The sequence below is a fragment of the Caloenas nicobarica genome, chromosome 2 (genome assembly GCF_036013445.1).
Source record: "Caloenas nicobarica isolate bCalNic1 chromosome 2, bCalNic1.hap1, whole genome shotgun sequence".
NCBI lineage: Eukaryota > Metazoa > Chordata > Aves > Columbiformes > Columbidae > Caloenas > Caloenas nicobarica.
In genome coordinates this window covers 144247669-144273459 of record NC_088246.1, presented here as the reverse complement: position 1 = coordinate 144273459, position 25791 = coordinate 144247669, and the positions used below count along the sequence as shown (strand labels likewise).

The following is a 25791-nucleotide window of genomic DNA, read 5'->3' as shown; positions in this document are numbered from 1 at the left end:
TGCCACCTCCCTCTGGAGAATTGACTCACCCTCTGGAGTAGCACAAGTTTCAAATAGAGTTAATGGGGATATGTGACCTTTATTTGGGCTGGATAACTCATTGCAGATCATAGAATCATAGAATGTCCTGAGTTGGAAGGGATCCACAAGGGTCATCAAGTCCAGCTCCTGTCCCTGCATTTGACAACTTTACAATTCACACCATGAATTGAGGTCACATATTGAGGTATTTAGTTCTTTCCTTCAACTGTACAAGTCTAAGAGCCTCCCCAAGGCACCTCAGACTTACTGGAAGCTAGCATAAGTTGAGTTATGTAAATTAAGCACATAAATTCTGTTTACTACATTTCATCCTTTTTCTTTCAGATCTCATCTTAACTAGAAATTTTATTCAGAGCTCTGACTGGGGTCAGAGCTCTAGAAAAGAAGTAATTATGTAATTAGGACCCATATTCTAATACATACGCATAAGGGAAATCAGTTAAGAAAATCTAGGTAATATTATTATTGTCACTTCTTATATTCCTGTCTCATGAATACTTAACTGTTTGCTTCACAATGTAATTCTAATGCTATTTTGTGTGCAGCACATACAGGCACACCATATGTTAAGTGACAACTTAAGTGACTTTTAAAACCAGAATATTTTATGTTTTTCATTCTATGCTACATTTTGTTTCTTTATTTGTTATATAAGGGTTGTTTCACGAATTTCATGGAAAAGAGAGAAAACTTTTGCCAATGGGAGACCCCACTTGCCCTGCAGCTTGATTTCTACCACCACAGACCACTCAAACACCACTGGGTTTGAGAAACAGCTGGCCAGGCATTTTTGTTCTTCTGTTCTTCATAATTCTTCATGTAACCTACATTGCTGTTTATTTGTGTAATATTTTGAAACTGAGATACTACTTTTCTTTCTTTTTTGCATTATTCTGAAAGAAGAGATGCACCAGCAGGATCTGTCATTGCAAAAGAAAAAAAAAAAAATCTGCTTATTTAAAAAATGTTTACAGCAATCATTTTATTTGGACTTAAGTTTATGTAGATGCAGAAATTGCCCTGAGGTGGTAAAGTCTTCAGCATAGCTGAGGCAAGCTTCCTGACTACTGAGGGTTGCTAAACCAAACTGTTATTGCTGTCTGCTTCAGTTGCTGTCTGATATGCTGGAAAAAATACAAGAAAAGGCTGTCAAATTGAAGAGCTTCTAGGATATGAAGGCCAGAAAATTATGGAGGTGTTCAGGCTGCCCTAATCTAGATTCCTTTAAAAAAATTCTTTTTAGTGGCTTCATCTTTATTTCAATAATGCCAAGTAAATGCATGCATATATTTTTATACATGATCAAATATACTGATGTTTTGCATTAAAGCAAAAAGGATGTCTGAAATTTTTGAAGTTAGAAAAAAACAGTGGTTTTGTGGCAATTCTAAAAAGGAGGTTCCACCAAGTAAATGAGATATTGCATGGAAAACACAAATTAAAGAGCAGATCATTCCCTACAAAGATATTGCAAAGCTGCACTCTATAAGTTAGAAAATTGCTAGTATGCTAACTGAATCTAAAAGTTCAGGAAATAAATACATACTTTTCCAAGAACTGTAAAATCAGTAAAAGTTCAGGAGAATGTGCATGGTAGGGAAAAAATAATTATAAAATAATTATTTCAGTTTTAAAATCATCCAGTGATACAAGAGCTAGAAAATGACTGGCACAACATGGAGCGAAGTGTGGAAGAGGCACTTGTGCCAGAATGTGGGACATTTATCACCAGGATCAGTTTCAGACTAACAAGTAAGGAAGATGCAAACAAGAATAAAGATGTGTATTTGCTGCTGAGAGCAATTAAACAAATAGGTACAAACGGAAATGTTAGGAGATCCTCATTCTTGTGGGGAATTCTACAGACAGAGCCGTACGACAGCCCTCAATGTAATTTATACTTCCTGACAACTAAAAGCAACACCTCAGAGCACTGAGTTGACTAATTTCTCATGCCAAAACGTAACCAGAGTTGTGCACTGCTGCAGAAGCGCTTCTAATACCCTTGTTTAAAGATCACTGGAGAATTTCTATTCTCTGCAGCCTGCATTGTAAACTTAAATTAAACCATTTTAAACTATATACCATCCCTACTAAAAGTGAGCAGATGAGATACTTTTTCTTTCAGTCCACTTGTAAAGGTGTTGCCAAGGTCCTAAATTTGGCTCTTGTTACAAACTTATTTAGCTTTGACTGTTACTGAGCTCTGCAAGTAAATGTTAGAGAGGTCCACAATGACTCCACAGACATTGTCCAGAAACAAAAATGGTGCTAAAGACAATTCTTATCTACAATATCAAAAGTAATTCACCCAGAGGTGATAGAGTAAGCCTCATGCACTTTGACCTCTTGCTGGATATTCTCTATCAAGCATTACACTTATTTTATTTTCTTCAATGGCTCCATAGTCATTTGATCAAATTAATATTTTTTTCATTAGATGACATTAGCCTAAGTAGAACTGACAAATTTATGCCTATTTCATTATTTTATATAATATTAAAATAAGGAACTACTACATGTTACTTCTACATTACAGTATTTCATGAAACATGCATATTTCAGGCAGATGTTTCCTTTTTAAATTTAACAATCAATTGTCACATAATTTCTTAATTTATTTTGCAGATATCTAAAAAGAAAATAAATATTAAAAAACTACTTATGTCATATACAACATTTACCTTTATGAAGTACTTAACAACTTGTGACTGAATTTGCACCCCTCTTTGATTTCATTACTATGAGCATAAGCCAACTTTCTTAATCATGCTAAAGGATGTTTTAAATTTTTAATACGAAGCCAGTTTATGTCAGTAGCACATAATAATATGTTAACCTAAAACAATACTATTGAGACATTACATTTTTAATCTCAATTTTTTTCTTAGACTTTTTTCTTTTGTATTTACATTTAAGCAGTTGTAAGGACTACTTTTGGGAAATAATATATAGCAAAAAAAATTGTACTTTATCAAATATGAGTCATAGACAAACCACTTCCCACAGTCTTATTTATAATTCCTTTATAAGTGTATATATATAGGATCTTTTTTCCATTTCAATATGAAATTTAGTCATCTCATTCTGATCATCTAGATCACCCTTTATATCCTTCCTTGAGCAATTCGTCAAGCAAGAGAAACATTTATACAGCTCCCACACAAAAGATTAACATCTCTATACAATTATTTTGTAAGAAAAGCAGATAGTATTCTATTTTTTTAAACAGAAAAACATGCAGCAAAGTAAGATAAACATTGTAACGTATTAGTAAAACCTACTTTTGCGTTAATTTACGGTACCTTAGGAGTTTCCTAATGAAAAAAGGCAAAAAACTTGTACCTAGACAGAATACCAAAGCTAAATAAATTCAGTAACACAATGGGAGAATTCATTTTTATTTAAATAGAGTTTTGGTTATTTCGAGGTACTTTTAAAATGCAATAATTAAGTTTCATACACAAGAAATTTGTTTGTTTACACAAAGTACAAATTTTTTGCCTGTCTTCCACTCAAGGTGCTACTATTACTTGGAAAATGCAAAAAAGGATGTGTTAAGTAATGATAATGAATGATTTAAAGAGACATCATCTTTGTATAATCACCTCAAGCACAAGATTATTGCTTAAGCAGTACGCACATTTTGTTTGTGGGATGCATAGCCATCATCACTATTGAAACCTGTACAAGTTTAATATTGGGTAAATAGCAAACAAAAACCTAGTTGTCTCTTTAAATTTTAATCTAATATTTTAACCCCCATGCAGAATTTTACAAGCTTCTCATGAGATGACATGAAACTTGTTAATATGGTTTAAAGCAACACACTAAAACATGGGAAAACGGACTATAATGTAACGTTTTCCTACTATGCATTTTCCATAACAAACGAAAGAAAAAAACACAACTTTAGTTTCTGTCAGGCAGACGAAGTCTTTACCTGAACCCTAGGAACAAAAGGCGTTGTTCTTCTACTAAGGCTTTGGCTCTGGTAAGCAAAATTAAAGAAAAAGCAATAAAACAAAACCAAAAAGGACAACACGCTGGAAACTAAAAGACCAAAAGTAAAAACAAAGACACACAACTATTACTTTAAACACAGCTTTACACCAACAACATATCTGTCTAACACAAGTATTTTAATGCAACGCATAAATTAAATCTGCAAATCTGTTACCAAATCGTATCAAAACCCTGTGATAGAAATTCTGGCCTCAGGGAAGTCAGCAGGAATTTTGGCACCGATTCCCCGGGAGCAAGGATTTCACTTTACAGGACTACAGATAACATTCACAATAGATTTAGAAATAACATTTAAAAAAGGAGCAGGTCAGCAAAGTGTGATTTAAAAGTGGGGTAGGAAACATGAGTTCAGTTTGATCATCTCTTTCAGGAAGATTGTAGGTGCATATTCAGAAACAGACACAAGTACAGTTCACACACTGACAGCTTTGGTTGTTTTCTAGAGTAAAGCAAGTGAGGTAAAAGGTTTTCTCTTTTCTGCAACTCTAAGAGGCATTTCTGCAAAAAAAGACCTCCTAAACACTTAAAAAAGAAACTTAGTGCTATCCAGTAACAGCATTACATGGGAGAAGGTATGATCAATGTATTTAAATTCTCTATCAATCATGACAGAAATGACAAATGGTACACACGTAAAACCCTTGCATGAAATCAGAATTAGAGCATTTAGCAAACTCAGTAGATGCATTGCACACAGAAATGCATTTATAACTCGTATTTTTGTGAGGTAACACTTCAGACCACATACAGCCTTGTGGCTTCCAGTGGCTACATCAAGACTACACCAGTACAGGCAACATTCGTAAGCTGCTGGACTAACTACAAACTCCAACCAACCACTCTCCATCCTCACCTTAGGGCAACAGCTACTGGAGTGGCACAGAGAGGGTACGAGTACTGGGAATGGACACGAACAGGAGCACTTGTTGATACCTCAGAGGACCAGTGAGTGGGGGAAGAGGAGCATGGGAGGAGGTCACAACAACCACACCAATCTGACAAGATTTGAATCATCTTTATCTCCCTGCCCAGTTTTCCTGAGATTATTGATCTGTTTTGAAGTGATGGAAAGAAGCTACTACTCAATATTCACTTCCATAGGAAATGTACCCAAAGTATGGAGACAGGGGGTGCGATGATGCTTCTGCCACCCTCCTTGCTTACTTGGCATGCACATGTGCTGGAGAAATCTGTTCCATAAAATGTGTGAAGTAATCTGTTCTCACACCAAAGCAAGAGGTGATATAAGAAAATTTGACAGTCTGGATCACAGGTTTTGTCTGATGTGCTCATGTGCTCTGTGAGGAGCAGCAGCTGCCCCCACTCTGCCCAGGCAGTACTGCATAGCACCATGGGTAGGTGCCAGAATGTGACCTACTCACATACAATAAAAGTAGATCTTCAGTTTGCTTCTGCTCCATATTACAAGAGAAATACAGATAAACCAGAATATTGCAATCCTAATAGGGGTAGAATATCTCCCACCATTCACCAAGGACCCTCTGCTGATATATTCTGCCTTGGAAAATGGAGAGCAATAAGCACATTGTGTGCACTACCTCAGACTTCCCAGGTTTTGACAGTAGAGCAAGAGTAATTTATTTGTGTAGAGGTAGAAAGGGGAGAAAAGAAAGGGGAAAAGGAAAGGATGGAAGAGGGAAGCAGAGCATGTCTCATAATAGACCTCATCACCCCAATATGCTGACATATGTCCTTCACAATGTACAATATCCACTTTCTTTTTCATCAGAGATATTACAACTATAATTAATATACTGTATTTTTATTGCTTTATAAAATCAATATGTACGTAAAATCTATTGAAGTGGTTCTGTGGTTCAGCTGCACAAGGAAATAGTTTTATAAAAGACATTCCTTTTCTGTTAGAATTTCCACCAGTACAAAAAAAAGATATTGTAATTTTGTACCTGTATCCATTTACATGGTCTTCTAGTCACATTATCAGTTTCTAAACCTAACTATTGCAAAATCATTCCAAGTTATACTTGTCATACAGTATCGAAAAAGTGGCCAGAATTCAGCAATGAAGGGCACCAATACACAAATATTAACTTTTTCAAAATGATATTAAAGGAAAAAGAAATCAGTGAAAAATAACATAAAACCAGGAAACAGACAAAGCAAATAATAATAAAACAATAATTGCAATAACAGATGCTCTCCTGAAAGAACAACATGGATCAAAAATGCCATAAAATAAATAGCACAGAATACAGATGAATTTTTTGTATACCTTAGTAAATTATAACACACAATAATTTCCTCTAACTGCATGTAATTTGTTCAATTAAATATGTATTTGGGTAGAATAATTATTAATGGAAAGAAGATTCCCTTGCTATGTGAGATGGTTTGCTTCATAGGAAATCCTATTAGCCAGCTCTGGAGTGTCACTGTAACCTCAACAGAAGAAAACAGGTACACAGATCAATGCCAATATAGAGGAAAACACAGAAGACTGAATGGACAGAGAAAGACATCCCTGAATGACAGAAAGGCATCACTGTGGCTAAACTGGATAAAACCCTACTGAACATAAAGAAATACATTCCAAAACACTATCAATATAAAAACCCTTGAAGGATATATAGCAGTGTCTGAATCAGGATGTATATACCCGAGTATTTATTCAGACACTTCAGACCTCCACCTGAGCTGTAGGTATCTCCACTTCTGCCCACAACTTTTGTATTTCACAGCCTACTAACTACAGTTGCCCTAACAACAGCCCGACAAGACTACATGGCGTTGTCTGAAACTACAGAAAATACTTCCAAAATCTTGCCTGTTATCTGTTCCCTCTCATTCATCACCCCTGTCTGAATTCAGCCACCACTGCCCAGAATGTCAACTGAGCCTCCACTTCCACAAAGAGCAACCTGTCCCCATCTACTGCCAGGGCTCTGCAGTTGATCTCCTGCCTGGGTGCTCACCATAAAGAGCACATTCCCAATTATATTCACAGAATCACAGAATCACAGAATCACAGAATGTTAGGGATTGGAAGGGACCTCGAAAGATCATCTAGTCCAATCCCCCTGCCAGAGCAGGAACACCTAGGTGAGGTTACACAGGAAGGCGTCCAGGCGGGTTTTGAATGTCTCCAGAGAAGGAGAATCCACAACCCCCCTGGGCAGCCTGTTCCAGTGTTCTGTCACCCTCACTGAGAAGAAGTTTCTTCTCACATTTAAGTGGAACCTCTTGTGTTCCAGCTTGAACCCATTACCCCTTGTCTTACTGTTGGTTGTCACCGAGAAGAGCCTGGCTCCATCCTCGTGACACCCACCCTTTATATATTTATAAACATTAATGAGGTCACCCCTCAGTCTCCTCTTCTCCAAGCTAAAGAGACCCAGCTCCCTCAGCCTTTCCTCATAAGGGAGATGCTCCACTCCCTTCATCATCTTTGTGGCCCTGCGCTGGACTCTCTCCAGCAGTTCCCTGTCCTTCTTGAACTGAGGGGCCCAGAACTGGACACAATATTCCAGATGAGGTCTCACCAGGGCAGAGTAGAGGGGAAGGAGAACCTCTCTGGACCTACTAACCACCCCCCTTCTAATACACCCCAGGATGCCATTGGCCTTCTTGGCCACAAGGGCACAGTGCTGGCTCATGGTCATCCTGCTGTCCACCAGGACCCCCAGGTCCCTTTCCCCTACACTGCTCTCCAATAGGTCATTCCCCAACCTGTACTGGAACCTGGGGTTGTTCCTGCCCAGATGCAAGACTCTACATTTCCCCTTGTTATATTTCATTAAATTTTTCCCCGCCCAACTCTCTAGCCTGTCCAGATCTCGCTGGATGGCAGCACAGCCTTCTGGCGTGTCAGCCACTCCTCCCAGCTTGGTGTCATCAGCAAACTTACTGATAGTACACTCAATTCCCTCATCCAAGTCATTGATGAATATATTGAACAGTATTGGTCCCAGAACTGACCCTTGAGGCACTCCACTAGATACAGGCCTCCAACCAGACTCCGCCCCATTGATCACAACTCTCTGGCTTCTCTCCTTCAGCCAGTTTGCAGTCCACCTCACTACCCGGTCATCCAGTCCACACTTCCTCAGTTTTGCCGTGAGGATGCTGTGGGAGACGGTGTCAAATGCTTTGCTGAAGTCAAGGTAGACCACATCCACTGCTCTGCCATCGTCAATCCACCTTGTTACGTCTTCATAAAAGGCTATGAGGTTGGTCAAACACGACTTCCCCTTGGTGAAGCCATGTTGACTGTCCCTGATGACCCTCTTATCCTTGATATGTCTTAAGATGGCACCAAGGATAAGGTGTTCCATCACTTTCCCAGGGATGGAGGTGAGGCTGACCGGTCTATAGTTGCCCGGGTCCTCCTTCTTGCCCTTTTTGAAGACCGGAGTGACATTTGCTTTCCTCCAGTCCTCAGGCACCTCTCCCGTTTCCCAAGACTTGGCAAAGATGATGGAGAGCGGTCCAGCAATGACTTCAGCCAGCTCCCTCAGCACCCGCGGGTGCATCCCATCTGGACCCATGGATTTATGGATGTCCAGATTGCTTAATTGCTCCCTAACCCAGTCCTCATCAACTGAGGCAGACTCCTCCATTGCCCTGCCTTCCTCTGGGGCCTCAGGGGTACGGGGCTCCTCAGGACAGCCTCCGGCAGAGTAGACAGAGACAAAGAAGGCATTCAGTAATTCTGCCTTCTCTGTATCTTCTGTCACCAGGGCACCCACCCCGTTCATCAGTGGGCCTACATTGCCTCTGGTGTTAGTTTTATCTGCCATGTATTTGAAGAACCTCTTCCTGTTGTCCTTGACCCCTCTCGCCAGGTTTAACTCTAAGGAGGCCTTAGCTTTCCTAGTTGCCTCCCTACATCCTCTGACAACAGCCTTATATTCTTCCCAAGTGGCCAGCCCCTCCTTCCATGATTTGTAAACCCTCCTCTTCCACTTGAGTTTGCCCAGCAGTTCCCTGTTTAACCACGCAGGTCTCCTGGCTATATTCACAACTTAGTATTTCCTTCCATTTCCATCTTATTCAGCTATTTGGAATGAATGAGTGTTCCATCAACTGTTCTGTCAGAAAAAAGCTGATGAAAAACATGGAAAACCCAAATACTGAATCTTGTCCATATTGTCATGTTATAACTAAAAAATTTTTTGGAACTTGAGGAGATTTTTTTAATTCAATTTTTCCCTATTCTTTCACCTTTGCTAAAGGTGCAAAATGAGAAAATCTCATATCCACTCTCATTTTTCAAAACATCTCCAACTCTACAAGGAGGGGATTTTTTTCACTAATTCTTCCAAAGTTTCAAAACTTTTCAAAGTTATAAAATGAGAAACCGATATTTTTAAATGTGAAGGAAAAACTATTCATTGCAATACCTTCCAGACACATAAATCCCAAATTTGAAAAGTATAAAAACCCCTTGTGATCATTCAAAACTAACTTAAAATATCAGATTGAAAAGAAACTACAAATATTTGCTGTTTTGAAAAAAACTGTTCCTGTAGAACAGTTCACTAGTCTCACAATAATCTTTTTCTAAAAATGTATTTTAGTCTAGCCATTTCAATGTGCCTTGCTAGGTGCCATGTTGCTATGTATCCACACCATCTTCAGACACTGTGACAGCCACCCTTCTTTGCAAAGCAGAAGGTTTAGCACTAAATTCCCAAAGCCTTGAGCCAACAGCAGCAGAAGCTGGGTTGTGCCATTAACTTGTTAACATGAAATACAGCTATTTCAAATTTTTCTTTAGCTGCTGATGTTAGATAGGTGTCCACATTTTCAAACTGTCTACTAATTTTAGGTGTCCACATTGAGACAGTGACACTTTAAGTTAGAGAGTTACTGAGAATTACTGACTTCACTGTCAGTCAACTGGAGGTGTGCATCCTCAGATATCAGTTGCTCTCTGAGGGAAACAAAGATACTGTGTAGTAGGGAGTATTGTATATAATTGCATACAATATATAAGGGAATACAAAGAGAAAAAATGTAGGAAAGATCTTTAAATGTCTCTTGGCATTGTTTGGTTTCCTTAGATGGAAAAAATGCTACAAACTTATTAATAAATGCATTTATCTCCTGAAACATATAAAAAATAATTAAAAATAGGAATATTGCAGTTAAACACTAAATTTATATGCCATTCTAAGACACATAACCTTGTGAATTCTGTTATTCTCAGTAAATTAGAATATACCTGCAATCTCCTGATACTATTCTTATTCACTTCAAACTACAGTAAGCACAAAATCAACAGACTTACTGACTTTACTAATAAATTCTAATCTTAAACGCCTGAAGATTTTGTTTCTGAAACTGAGAAAGAGAGGAAGTAATTTCTGTGTGACTTCTATTTGGATCATCATTCCACAGTGTCTGTGCATTGGATATGTGAGCTGCTTACTCTAGATCTTGAATTTCATGCTGGGAGCTAGGAACCTAAACTTTTTGACAGCCTAATCTTTTATGAGATTCAGCCAAAAGATATTTATTTCCACCCTGTTTCCACTATCAACAATATTTGCTGTCTTCTAAAACTAAATTGGTTTTTAGAAACCATGGTCTGTGTATTTTGACAGTTCATGTTCCTTTGTATTGTATTTTGTGCAAAGCATTCCACACTCTACAGTCAAGATTTCTAGTTTTCCGTTTAACCAAAGGACTGAGTCTTTCAAAGTGGTTAACTACAACAATTACAGATAATTAAAAATTATATCTTGTAGATGGCTGGTCTGATGAGCAAAACAAATAAAGTCTCATGCATTGCAAAATGGAGCCAACATAGCTGCTGAACAGACAGAAAAATATTTCTTCCCCTCCTCTATCAACACCATAAACCATTTTTGTGAGACCTATAGTCTGCTTAGATTTTACGCATATTTTTATGGCACACTGATTATCTTAACATAAACGACTTGGAAGTAATACGAATGTGACCTTTTCATACTTGTTTGACACCAGTTTTTCACTGTTTCCATTCCATTTTCCTCTCCTTTTCAACGTGTAGCAGGTCACAACTGAGCACTTTTGAAAAATCACACTTTGGAGTTGTAAATGACGCAGAAAGGTGTATAAAACTCAAGTTCTTTGTTTAAGTACAAAAAAATACTCTTTTAAAGAAAACATTCAGGTAATGAACTTTGTTGTCAATGAGAGTGAAGAACAAAAGTGAATAAACAGTGGTACAAAGAATACAACATTAGTAAACAATCCAAGGTATATCTGGGGAAAGGTATATATGAAAGATAGTGCAAAAGAAATAAGCAATATCAATGTCGAAGCACACAGGTAATAAAATCTACCAACTGTACATGTTACAGTTGAAAAAGTGTATACGCTCAAGAGCACAGACATAACTGGAGCCCAGGATTAGGCCTTTCTGAAAATTTAATTCTACCAGTCCAGCTAACCAGATAAATATATATAAAATTTCCAAAAGCACATAAAATTGAATGTCCTTATGAAACTGTGGCCCTACCTACATTGAGATATATAGCATTAACAAAAAAATGAAGCTATTTTAACAACAAATTTATGTTAGAGTTAGCTCGCACTCTACTGTGAGGGTTATATATGCTGCAAAAAGTACAACACTAATATTAAGGAAATATTTACATACTGAAAGTTGTCCAGACAAGAACTGTGGAACATCCCTTAACATGCCAGGACTCATAGGAGAAGTCACTGAAATAGAAGGTCGGTCCATTTTTTGAGATTCAAATGAACTAGAACCTGTAATTATAAGTAAAAATATTTTATAAATAGTAGCACTTATGGATATTTCACAATGCTCTTAAAAGAAAAAATGTACAAGTATAACCAAACATACAATAAAAAAGATCTATTTATCACAACTATCTATTTAAAATTACCAAGTAATGATACTCAATCTTTCAGTGCTCTGATGCAATTAAAAGCTTTCCAAGTTTATTTATTTATTAGAGCTGCAAAATGTCATCTGAAGCATATAGAATGAAAAATAGTTTATTCAGATATTTCCAACTGTAATTATGTCAGTAAGTTGATGGCCCAATATTCCAAAATAGTAAAGTGAATACTTTACTGTGGTCAAAGGAATTCAGTCTTCTGAAGGGTACTTATTATTTTGTACAATCAGACTAATTTTTAATTAGATTTTTACAAAAACATCAAAACGCACGTAACATTTTTTGTGCATTTTGTTTCAAATTTTGAAGGTCTGCAAACTCTCATAGGACAAGTTTTGATATATAAAACATAAAGTAAAAGTAAAGTATTTTTATAAATACAAAAGACATTACACATCTCACAAAACATTAAATGGATTTTATTTTAAGACTTGGCTGATCAGTGAAAAGTTATTGGAGGAGTTTTTCATATTATTATAATCAAGTGTATGTCACTGCTTTTATTCATGGCTTCTATTTTAAAGGAGTTCTAAAACACTGATAAAAAATAACTCCAGGCTGAAATCCATCTTATCAGATCTAAGCCAAAGAACAAGTTATTTTTCCCCACATGAAATACCGGTTTAGCCAATTTAAAGAGTGCCAAGTGATTCTAATAAAGTAGAAGTGTTCTGATTTCAAAGTAGCTGTCTCTCAGGATGCAAATAAAGAACATTTGATCCCTATTTTTAGTTTATAAGGTACAATTGAACCGCAAGAACAATAAAACAGGAAATTAAAAATTACTATTAATGTTATCGTATATTAGCTAGAATGATACTTTTCAATCAAAAATAGTCTACGCTTATAGTCAAATGTCAAGCCTAAATCAAAATATCCTGACTTCTGATAGTTTACTATTAACCAAAGGTAGATAGAAAATACAGGAAGGTGACATATTGAGACAAATATGGACAAATAGATGAGAGCTATACTGACTATAGATTACATTTTTCAATTTATTTGTGCTTACATAAAAGAGAGAGAAGATTTTCCTACCCCACAATTGAAACTTACTGGACTCCAGCTGTGCATGCGTGCTGTCAGGTATTCTGGGAATGTCCCTGAAATCAGGAAAATTAAGACAGGCTGATCCTTTGTCTAACAAGCATATTCAAATTTCAGTTACACTATAACACTTTTCAAGCCACCACTTAATGCCTCAAGAAAGGCTGTCTTCAGCCACGGGGAAGATTTATCTTTTATCCAGTATAAATAATTTCAGTGGTAAATTAAAACCTACAGAACAAGTGGATTGGTGAATGCAGGAGAGAGGATGCACAGTTACAGATAAAATCATTCCATAAATTTAAAAACAAACAAACAAAACAATCTCAGAGTTAATGGTAGAATAAAACTGTGAGTAGTACTTTATTATGACATTATACATTAATTAAAATTTTTGGACCCTCACTCAAACATACAAGACTGTCAATAATGCTTATCCCAATATGTCCTTTACCATCCTTCAACCTCAAATTTGGACAATCTTACCTTTTCCATGACTAAATAAGATGAGCAGCTTCATTTGGCAATATTGCGTACTTGCATACACATGAGATGTTGCATCACCTGTGTTAAATTGTGTGTACAGCTCTGTAATTTTAAAGAACTTGGTTGCAATGACTAAGTACCTCATGATGCCCAACCGCCCCGCAAAGGAACAGATTCTTCCTATGAGGGGCAAACATTACTGTATGCTAATAAAAACTATCAATATGCTAAATAAATCATGTCAGAGGTATTTGAGCAAAACCAAGCAAGATGAAGAGCTTCAGCTCCGAGTCACGGCAAGAACAAGATTTAAAATCGCGATGTGTGTTTCAGTGCGGTTGGTTTCTTCAGGCTGCACTGGGTGTCGGTGCCCAGATGCTGGCCGTGGGGCGCCCCTGGGAGGAGAGGCCGGGCTGCCCCATGCTGGGCACAGCCGGTGCCAGACGGTCCCAGCCACCTCAAACCCACCCACCCCAGGGCACAGCTGAGACCCTCAGCCCAAGTGGTGGTGCCTCTGTGATAATGTATTTGAGAAAGGATAAAAAAAGTTGTAAGAGAGAAGTGGGGCGGGGGGAGGGAAAAAAAAAACCAAAAAAACCACACACCAAACATGGGAGAAATGCCCCAGAAGACACCATGATCAGAGAAGGAGGGGGAGGAGGAATGACCGCAACCCCCGTCCCCCTGCGCAGCTCAGTGGGTGGGAGGTAGAAGAGGCAGGACCAAAGGAGGGCAGTTGAGCCAGGGAAGAAGGGAGGTGAGGGGAAGGTGGGTTTAGTTTTGTTTTGTTTTGTACATTTCTCTCTATCCCATTCTGTTATTAATTAGTAATCTTCCCCAAGTCGAGTCTGTTTTGCCTATGATGGTAATTGCTGAGTGATTTCCCCATCCTTATCTTGACCCATGAGCTTTTCTGTCTTATATTCTCCCCCTGTCCTGCTGAGGAGAGGGAGGGAGAGAGCGGCTCGGTGGGCACCCGGCAGCTGGCCAACGTCAACCCACCACACAGGTATGTGATAGGGAAGGGAAAGTTAAAAGTCTTTTCAGGGATATCTACAGTCTCATACAGTTTAAAAAAAAAAAAAAGTTTGTACTAGTTCCTTTTTGGTACATAGTTTCCAAACATTTTTCAAGACTCACTAGAAAGACAGCTTTACTAAGCAGATGGAAGAATCTTTCCAAATGAATTGATGGACAGTACCAATAATTCAAATTAATTAGAAGGCATGCAACTGGTGTAACACTGCCCAGTATAGACAAAAAAAAAAAAAAATCACTGTTTCTGTTGTTAGCAAGCAAAACTTGCCAGAAACTTACAAGAGCTATTGAAGACATAAATATTTAAGTTTGCATTTTTGATATCTGTAGAATTTATAAAGGGAGCCAATACTTGCCTATTACTTTACATAGAAATACGCTCCTGAACATGTCATTTTAAAAATTTCTATCATATGAGTTTGAGAAGAAAACCTTAAAAATATGTATCATTGTGAACAGATCGAATATGTTTTCTACAGATTGCTAAAGCAATCAACTTGAAAGCTCTGAACACTAACATTTATGTTCCTAAAGCATACAGATCCCAGTATTTCACAGCAGTGTATTTTTTACAAGGAACTCTCACTGAGATAAACAGATATAGGAGAAGCAGAAGTACTATAGAAACATAGAATAGTTTCGCTTGGAAGGGACATTTAAAGGTCATCTAGTTCAACCCTCCTGCAATGAGCAGGGACATCTGCAACTAGATCAGGTTGCTCAGAGCCCCATCCAGCCTGGCCTTGAATGTCTCCAGGGATGGGACATTTACCATCTCTCTGAGCAACCTGGGCCAGTTTTTCATTTGTAAAAAATTTTTCCCTCATGTTCCATCACAGGCAGATTATGTAGAATAATGTGTCATTCCTTCCAAATTCAAACCAGTAGTAACTATGAAAATAATATGCATTTTAAAATAACTCTATGAAAATTAGAAAGCAGAAAATAGATAAGTTCTTGTGTATGAGACAGCCAGCTCACATAGAATAGCAACTTGGTCATTCATTTTTATTTTAAGATAGAAAAAGGGATAAATTGCATGCCAAAATGGTATGATAATCTTTTCTTAAAGGAGTTTTCCATTTTATCTTCTTTTAGCAGGTTAACTTGTCATCTCCAGTTTTTACAGCAGGATATGACAAAAGGTTCTCTTTCGCAACTAGGTTAATTGCTAGTAACTGTCTGAAGAGTTCTGGCGTGAGTTAGTGCATGGGTGTGAAGACCATCAAGAGACTCTAACTACTAGAGTATACCTCAATGCAAGAGAGAAATCCTTTAAGTAGGCATCAATTATTCAATCAAAATAATTATCACTTCAGTTATCTTGTAAATCTGAACATGTAATGATTTTAAATACATTGAAACATTCCCTGAGGCAGAACACAGACATATGGTGTTATGTTTCCTTGGGCAAACATAAGATTAATTTCTATTGTCCATTTGATTATGACCAGAAATCTCCTAAACTAAGAAGATAAAATGCATTCCAGTTCATCAGCTTGGATCTCATGAAAAACATTTCTGAAGTTATATTGTTAATGTCAAAATCCAAAGAGTTACATACATCTAACCAGAATGCGAAATCTTATCAACTTGCAGAAAGTATTCAACACTGAGACTTCAGTTATAAACTCATTTAGATTAGTAACTGCAGTTTTGGAGATGAAAACCCTCTTTTACATCTACATTGGGAATCAAGTACACAGAACAAGTTTTTTAGCCCTGATCTGGCTCAGTTATTCAGATTATGTGGCAAGCAGTTGATGCTGAAGAAGGCATCTTGAGAGCCTACATCACTTTCTTTCAGGAATTACAGATGAGCTGCTCTAGTGACAGCAACTGGAGCACGTGGTAACACAATAGAAGACATGGTGATAAGGAAGGTAAAAAACAAACAGTAAATCTAAAAGCCTAGGAAAAATACAGGAGGTTAAACACAATGAAGGGAATGCAGAAAGAGACAAAAACACCCAAATGTTTTCAAAATGTGAGAAGTTCCTTGAAACTTGTGCTGTTTGAGAGAAACTGTGCCTGTATTATATGAATTTGAAACCTCATTTTCCAAGACAATATTCTTCTAGCAATGTAGTCTGTCCCTTAGCATTACTATTATACCTACAACTCCCAAGTTAGGCAAAGGTTTTTAAAGATGAGGGAGATGATACAGCCTTTAATCTAAAGGGATTGCGATTCAATATGTATGTAGGAGATAACCACTCATCTCACTGAAAGATAAAGCAGATTTTGTTGCTGTCAAGTTCATTTGAAATTGTCAAACCAAATTAAGTTCCTACACATTAAGTTCCTGATGTGTCAAACACATTAATTTCCTAGTAGAGCTGAACCCATAAGAAATTATCCTTGCTGAAATTCCATCCTCACATTACATGCTTCTGGAATTTTTTTTAGTACTTCTTAATTTCTAATTGTTGTGTTACCCATGCTTTTACATATGAAGGCATCTTATGTGAATTGTGTGCCTCATACAAAATAAAGGGATAAATACATTTATTATTTATAATCAATTCTAATTATATAACCATAGAATAACCCAGGTTGGAAGGGATCTTGAAAGACCATCTTGTGCAACCTCATGTGATAAGGTGAGGTTACCTACTACGCTGTGAAGTTGTGTCATATACATCGTAATAAATTTGATATGGGAAAAGAGAAAATTCTTAACAACTGTATGCTTCTTCAAATTTAGTGATAAGAATCCTCCTCTTCATAGCCCTGGTGTGATCAACTATGGAACTTCCAATGGAGAAGCAAAAAAAAAGGATGGATGTGACTGTATGTGACTGTAGGCTGTACGAACTTGGAAGAAAAAGAAGACATGAAATATTGTAATATAAAAAGTCTAATATAAAAAAGTAATTAGAAAAGCCCTATTGCTATGCAAGAAAAATTTAAATTCAGATACTGAGGGATAAGTCTGAAAGATAAGAAAACTGGTCTTTAAACTGAAAGTAGATTTAGATAAGATATAAAGAAGAAATTCTTCACCATGAGGGTGGTGAGGCACTGGAAGAGGCTGCCCAGGCTCCCCTGTGGATGCCCCATCCCTGCAAGTGTTTGAGGTCAGGCTGGATGAGGCTTTGAGCAACCTGGTCTAGTGAAAGGTCCCCCTGCCCATGACAGGGGGGTTAGAACTTGATGACCTTTAAGGCCCCTTCCAACCGAAACAATTCTATGATTCTGTGGGCAATATAAAGCACCTAAGAAAAAAAGCCACAGTTTAGACAAGCACTAGTGCTACCTAATCATTCAAATATGGTCTATGGTCTGTATTAGAAAACAAAAAACAATTTGATAAATTTCATAGATGAAGATTATGAGAATGTGGATTAGAGACTTTCCAAAGTATATTTATTATGTCATTAACTTACTGTATTTGGGGGAAAATTCTACATTATTCATTCTCAGTAAATAGAGTTCATCATCAGTTCATAGACCAAATATGAATACAGAATCATAACATCTTAGGATCATTTAGGTTGGGAAAGACCTTTAAGATCACTGAGTCCAACTGCTAACATAGCACTGCCAAGTCCACCACTAAACTGTGTTCTTAAAAGCCACATCTTTTAGACAATTCCAGGGATGGTGACACCACCACTTCCCTGGGCAGTCTGTTCCAATGCCTGACAACCCTTTCCATGAAGACATTTTTCCTAATATTCAATCTAAACCTCACCTGGTGCAACTTGAGGCTGTTTACTCTTGATCTGTTTACTTGTTACTTGGGAGAAGAGACCAACCCCCTCCATGCTACAACCTCCTTTCAGGCAGTTGTAGACAGTGATAAGATCTCCCCTCAGTCTCCTTTTCTACAGGCTAAACAGCCCCAGATTCTTCAGCTGCTCCTCATCAGACTTGTGCTCCAGACCCTTCACCAGCTTCGTTGCCCTTCTCTGAACTTGCTTCAGCACCTCAATGTCTTTCTTGTAGTGAGGGGCCCAAAACTGAATGCAGCATTCAAGGTGCAACCTCACTAGTGTCACGTACAGTAGGACGATCACTTCCGTCGTCCCGCTGGCCACACTATTTCTATACAAGCCAGGATGCTGCTGGCTTTCTTGGCCATCTGGGCATGCTGCCAGCTCATACTCAGCCACCTGTTGGCCATCACCCCCAGGTCCTTTTTGGCCAGGCAGATTTCCAGCCACTCTTCCCCAAGCCTGTAGCATTGTATGGGGTTGTTGTTACTCAAGTGCAGGACCCAGAAGTGGCCTTGTTGAACTCCATACCATTGGCAGCCAGGTCTGCTGAATAATGATGGAAAGCTGCTTGGTGAGCACTTCTGCCAGCTCACTCAGAACCCTTGGGGGGATCCCATCCAGCCCCATAGACTTGTGTGTGTATCTAAGTGGTGTAGCAGGTCGCTAAGCATTTCGCTTTGGAGTATGGGGTCTTCATTCTGCTCCCTGTCCCTGTCTTTCACCTCAGGGGTCTGGGTACTTGGACCACAACTGGTCTTACCATTAAAGACTGAAGCAAATAAGGCATTTAGTACCTTAGCCTTTTCCTCATCCATTGTCACTAAGTTTCCTCCCACGTCCAATAAAAGATGGAGATTCTCCTTAGTCCTCCTTTTGTTGCTAATGTATTTATAGAAACATCTTTTATTATCCTTTGTGTCAGGAGCCAGATTCAGCTCTAGTTGGGCTTTGGCCTATCTAATTTTCTCCCTGCATAACCTCACAACATCCTTGTAGTCCTCCTCAGTTTCCTGCCCTTTCTTCCAGAAGTCATAAACTCTCTTTTCTTTCCTGAGTTCCAGTCAAAACTCTCTGTTCAACCAGGCTGGGTTTTTTTCCCCTGCCAGCTAATCTTTCAGCACATTTTATAAAAATGGAAATGGAGAAATAAAAATCAAGAGTGAAGTTATTAATCAAGAATTTCAACAATATAGAGTATAACCACAGTTTCAGGGCCAATATAGGCTGAATCACTAACGAAACTACCACAGAAAGGAACCTATTTTTGACCATATTAGCAGATAATGCCTGAGAACCTCTCAGACAATACAGGATTTCACACCAGCTCTTTCTACTTATTGGTGTGATCTATCATTCTAACTATGCTTTTCATTTACAGAATTTTGCATACAGTTTTACTCTTTACAATGTTTATGAATCTGTTTGATATGCTCTGCCCTGAAAGTGAAATTTAGCCACATTTTCATCATATTTAATATAAATATTTATGAAATTACTTACCCTATTGGTCTTGAAACTACAAGTTCCACTTGTGGCTCAGGCTTGGATTCTAAGATGATATTATACACCTCCTCAAAGGTGGCTCCTTGTAGTAGCCTTCCATTCCATTCTAATACTTCATCACCTATAATTTCAGTAATACAACTCTGCTTAGGACATCTGCTGTGAACTGTACTTAAAATGATAATTTAACCCATTCTACTGTCAGTTTACTGTATTGTTAAACCTGTGATATAGAACAAGTTTGGAGTCCTTCATACATGAAAATCCTGAGTACTAAAACTTTTCTGCAGCTCAGCTTCAAATATGTAAAGTTCGGTGAAACAGTAATATCATCAGTAGGACAACTATTGAATTAGATATAGCTCTTACTTGCTTTGGCAGTTGTGGCTTTAAAGAAACCACAACATGCTCTTTAAAAAATGCAGATTTTTAAAACAGCATATCTCATCAATTTACTATTTTGGAAATCCATTTACCTCTACAAGTTTAATATTTAAGGTTCAGATGGTTCTTATGTTAACAGTTATATTTCTTGCAACTTCTCCAATCTAGCAATCCATGGTTTGCACGTGGGTATAGAAGCAGTTTCTTAGTTGAGCTCCTTCTTTTGGCACATTTTTATTAGCTTGCTTTGCTCTAAATAAAATACGCACCACAAAGCAACTGGGCAGGACATCAGTGGAATATTATTTTGAGTATAAAAATGCAAATTAAAATGTTAAAATATGATCTTGAACAATACGAGAATGTATATATTTCACAAAAGCAGTAATGTCAATAATCTAGTAACAGAATGTCAGGTTGATTTCTGCAGTAGTTGATCACACCTATTTACATAATTTCACATCTAATTAAATTCACTGGTTTGTTATCATCTTTAGAAAAGCAACTAAGCCGTATAGATCTAGAGTAGATACATACCTGGTCTAAGATGCCCCACTGTATCAGCTAAGCTTCCTTTTTTAACTTTGGTGATAAATGCGCAGAGTCGACCTGATTCAGTCATCTTCCCTCCTACTACCTGTTTCAAAGAGGAAGTATTTTCATAGAATGAAAATTATTTTAAATGACTTAACTGGTCTGGAAACTGAAAGAATAATTCAATTATTTCCTTGGTTTTCAGATAGCCCAGATAAGACAGATACACTTGAAAAAAACACCACAGAATTTTGGCAATGACAGGTTATGTTTGTGTCTATTCTGGCTATTTGTGTAATTTGAACACAATGCAAATACAGAATGCTAAAGCTTTTAAACTTTAGCAAATATATGTATAGTATTTCACTATATTATAAATTACCACCCCAAAAAAGTAAGGTATTGGTCATTAGATTGCTTACTTCAATACTTTTAAAATGAAAATATATATTAATGTAACAGAACTCACGATGTTCACACTAAGCATCAAACATCTCTATCAATTAATCAAATCCACTTTGGCTGGACAAGTCAGATTAAAATACTTGTCATACTGAAGATTTCTCTACAGTAAACTTCAACAAGTTTGACCTTATTATTTATCCTAGGATCAGGAGATCCAAATATCAGAGTTGGTTATATCTGCATTATCTTCAAATTCGTAAGGTTTCTTAAGGTCTTCATATTGGGATTTAAAATTTGTAATACTAAATCCAGTGTAGGTTACTTTCAATAATGTAAATATTTGAAAATTCAGGTCAGGAATAACTGCTGAAAATCACTCTTTTCAGATATCTATTGAGATTAAAAGGTAGTTACTATTGAATCTAAACTACTAATGAATCTCAGTGAAGAGTTCGTGATAGATAATGTTAGAATTTTAAACACGGAAGTTTAAATAAAAAATATTTCAGCATGGCACTGTTAGCCTCGTCTCTTGCAACTTCTGACATTGAGACAATAATACACATACCTAAAGTGATGCTCAGTTGCCTTCTCCACTGACTTAAAATATGATAATTTGTCAATTAAATAAAAAATTTAAAAATCTCCAAAGCATGTTAGTAATCTTATAAGTAACTACACAGATTTAATCCCTATTTACAGTGTATGACTGTAGCCTAATCTGTGTAGTCGAAGTTAAATCACTGTCATGCTAAATAGAGAATGAAGAATTAAACTTCTTAAGGATTTCTCACAATGATGTTAATCCAAAATAAATACATGCTTTTTTCTTTTACTGTGTATAATTCATTCTCATTCTTGTCCTAGTACTGCTGGAACTGAAAATAATATCATAGAAAAATGAGATGGTGATATGAGATAGCAATAGCTTCATAGTGTTTTCAAAGAGTAGTGCATCACAAAAAAAAGATGCAAACACATGACTTTGTGATAATAATTTTCTGTTGTATGTATTTAAAATGTAACAAATCAGACAATCGGAGGGGAAAAAAATCCAGAAACAGGTTCTTCCATTGACAAACTCTGCTTGGGATTTAAATGTTATTCACTTCCAGATGTCCTCCAGATCTTCTAAAAAGATAATCTATTTTTCACATAGAATAGAATCATAGAACCATTTCAGTCAGAAGAGACCTTCAGGATCATCGAGTCCAATCATAGCCAAACTCTAGCACTAAACCACGTCCCTAAGTGCCACACCTACATATCTTTTAAAAACCTCCAGGGATGGTGACTCCACCACTTCCCTGGACAGCCTGTTCCAGTGCCTGACAACCCTTTCTATGAAGGATTTTTTCCTAACATCCAATCTAAACCTCCCCTGGCACAACTTGAGGCCATTTCCTCTTGTCCTATCACTTGCTACTTGGGAGAAGAGACCAACACCCTCCATGCTACAACCTCCTTTGAGGTAGTTGTAGACAGCAATAAGGTCTCCCCTCAGCCTCCTTTTCTCCAGTCTAAACAGCCCCAGCTCCCTCAGCTGTTTCTCATAAGACTTGTGTTCCAGATCCTTCACCAGCTTCATCGCCCTTTTCTCAACCTGCTCCAGCACCTTGTTGTCTTTCTTACGATGAGGGGCCCAAAACTGAACACAGTATCACCAGCCTCACCACCACCAAGGGCAGTGACATGATCTCTTCCCTAGTCCTGCTGGCCGCATTATTCCTGATACAAGCCAAGATGCTGTTGGCCTTTTTGGCCACCTGGGCACACTGCTGGCTCATATTCAGCCAGCTGTCAACCAACACCCCCAGATCTCTCTCTGCCAGGCACTTTCCAGCCACTCTTCTCCGAGCCTGTAGCGCTGCCTGGGGTTGTTGTGACCCAAGTGCAGGACCCGGCACTTGGCCTTGTTGAACCTCATATAACTGTCCTCAGCCCAATGATCCAGCCGGTCCAGATCCCTCCGTATGGCCTTTCTACCCTCCAGCAGATCAACACTCCCACCCAACTTGGTGTCACCTGCAAACTTAATAAGGGCGCACTTGATCCCTTCATCCAGATCATTGATAAAGAGATTAAACAGAACTGGCCCCAATACTGAGCCCTGGGGAACACCACTCCTGACCGTCCACCAACTGGATTTGGCTCCGTCCACCACAACACTTTGGGCCCCACCCTCCAGCCAGTTCTTTATCCCTTGCAGAGTACACCAATCCAGGCCATGAGCTGCCAGCTTCTCCAGGAGAATGCTGTGGGATATGGTGTCAAAGGCCTTACTGAAGTCTAAGTACACAACATCCACATCTTTTCCCTCATCTACTAGATAGGTCACCTTGTCGTAGAAGGAGATCAGGTTGGTCAAACAGGACCTGCCTCTCACAAACCCATGTTGACTGGGCCTGATCACTTGTTTTTCTTGTAAGTGCCGTGAGATGTCACTCAGGATGATCTGCTCCATGACCTTCCCTGGCACCGAGGTTAGACTGACAGGCCTGTAGTTCCCCAGATCCTCCTTCTGACCCTTCTTGTAGATGGGCATCACGTTTGTCAAGTTCCAGTCAACTGGGACCTCCCCAGTTAGCCAAGATTACTGATAGATAATGGAAAGTGGTTTAGTGATCACCTCTGCCAGTTCCCTCAACACCCCTGGATGTATCCCATGTGGCCCCATAGACTTGTGGGTGTCCAAGTGGTGTAGCAGGTCACTAAACATTTTGCCTTGGATTATTTGGGCTTCATTCTGCTCCCCATCCCTGTCTCCTGGGTCAAGGGGCTGGGTACCTGGAGTACAACTGTTCTGACTATCAAAGACTGAGGCAAAGAAGGCATTTAGTGCCTCAGCCTTTCCCTCACCTTCTGTCACTATGTTTCCCCCTGCATCCATCAAGGGATGGAGATTCTCCTTAGCCTTCCTTTTGTTGCTGATATATTTACAGAAACATTTCTTGTTGCCTTTTACAGTGGTGGCCAGGCCCAGCTCTGGTTGGGCTTTGGTCCTTCTAATTTGCTCCCTGCTTAACTTCACGACATTTTTGTATTCCTCTTGAGTAGCCTTCCTCTCCTTCCAAAGGTTATAAATTATCTTTTTATTCCTAAGCTCCAGCCACAGTTCTCCACTCAGCCAGGCCAGCCTTCTTCCCCACCCACTTGTCTTCCGGCACATGGGGACAGCCTGCTCCTGTGCCTCTAAGATTACCTTCTTGAAGAGATACCAACCTTCTTGGACTCCTTTGTCCTTCAGACTCTGCCAACCAGACTCCTAAACAGATCAAAGTCTGCCTTTCGGAACTCCAAAGTAGCAGTTCTGCTGATGACCCTTCTGACTTCTCCAAGAATAGAAAACTCAATCATTTCATGGTCACTATGCCCAAGGCGACCTCCAATTGGCACGTTGCCCACAAGTCCTTCTCTATTTACAAAAAACAGATCCAGCAGGGCTCCTTCCCTGGTAGGCTCACTAACCAGCTGTGTCAGGAAGTTGTTTTCCATGCACTCCAGGAGCCTCCTAGACTGCTTCCTCTCTGCTGTGTTGTATTTCCAGCAGATGTCTGGTAGATTGAAATCCCTCATAAGAACAAGGGCTAGCGATCGGGAGACTTCTCCCAGCTGCCTGCAAATATTTCATCTGCCTCTTCATCCTGATTGGGTGGTCTGTAACAGACCTCCATGAGGATGTCCACTTGTTCTCCTTCCGCTTGATTCTCACCCATAGACACTCAATCCTCATTAAGCTCTCCCCTTTTGAGGAACAGAAGTTACACCATGGTGCAATGCTCAATACTGAAGAGAGCACACAGGGCTTGGCTTGCCCAGCAAGGATACAATTAGTATCTTGCAGAGCAGACAGTCTCAACAAAATTGTGAAAACATGTCTAGTCTTTCTGAAAACATACATTTTTTGAGCCTATCATGGACCCTGTAAAATTACTTTCGGTAACTGAATATAAAATGTCTCTATATTGTAATTTTGAGAATGATAAGACATTATAGATATCAGTATACAAACACTATATAATACGAGAATACTTACATTATAAAGGTAGCTAGTTTAACTGAGAGGAGTTAGTTCCAAAATTATTCATTACCAACCTTCAGTCCAAGCATTGCTCCTGAGTCTCGAGGCACACTTCCATCTTTTAGTCGTTTATTTAACAAAATCCGACCAATGAGACGGTCTCCGTCTTTGGATGGTTGCCAGGTTACTGGATGCTATCATATGATGTTAATGGAAAATATAGTGAACAGGATTGCAAAGACAAATATTTCAGTAATACTTTTCGTTGTCTGATATATTTTTAAAATGCCATGAAAGTATTATGATTACACTAATATTTAATGTAATAGAATGACAAAAAACTGTGCTCGCAAACATTTATCTGGACGTATAGTCCATCACAATGTATTTCTAATATTTCATAACATTATCTATTTTACTAAATCAAATTTTGTTAATATCTAGAACAATCTTTGCCTCTTGATGATTAGACAGATATAGACAACTATACATAGCTATCTACACATAATGAAAATCATACCTGAGTACTGACAAAAACAACCGTAGAGGTGGAGTATAAAAGTAATACTGAAAAATAAGTTTAACTCAAAACCAAAATTGGATGTAAGACATTTTTTCTTTTTCCACTATTCCAAAAATGTCAGTTTTCTCTAAGACTGACAAACGTTTTCAGTGTTTTACTTTCTCT

The 25791-nt window shown here is 38.3% G+C and overlaps 1 protein-coding gene across 41 annotated transcripts in view; it reads right to left on the bottom strand.

Moving 5' to 3' along the window:
- The window catches only part of RIMS2 (regulating synaptic membrane exocytosis 2), a 479246-nt gene that overhangs the window by 206845 nt on the left and 246610 nt on the right, over window positions 1–25791 (bottom strand). For 30 of the 41 annotated variants that reach the window (XM_065627842.1, XM_065627852.1, XM_065627847.1 and 27 more), the window contains 5 exons: window positions 25178–25297; window positions 20681–20780; window positions 19757–19880; window positions 13020–13066; window positions 11696–11808 (listed from right to left, as the gene is read on the bottom strand). In XM_065627842.1, coding sequence (XP_065483914.1) covers window positions 11696–11808; window positions 13020–13066; window positions 19757–19880; window positions 20681–20780; window positions 25178–25297 — 504 coding nt within the window. Of the gene's footprint in view, window positions 1–3985; window positions 4034–11695; window positions 11809–13019; window positions 13067–19756; window positions 19881–20680; window positions 20781–25177; window positions 25298–25791 lie in introns of all 41 variants that reach the window. The other 11 variants (XM_065627833.1, XM_065627834.1, XM_065627837.1 and 8 more) reach the window with 1 other exon arrangement.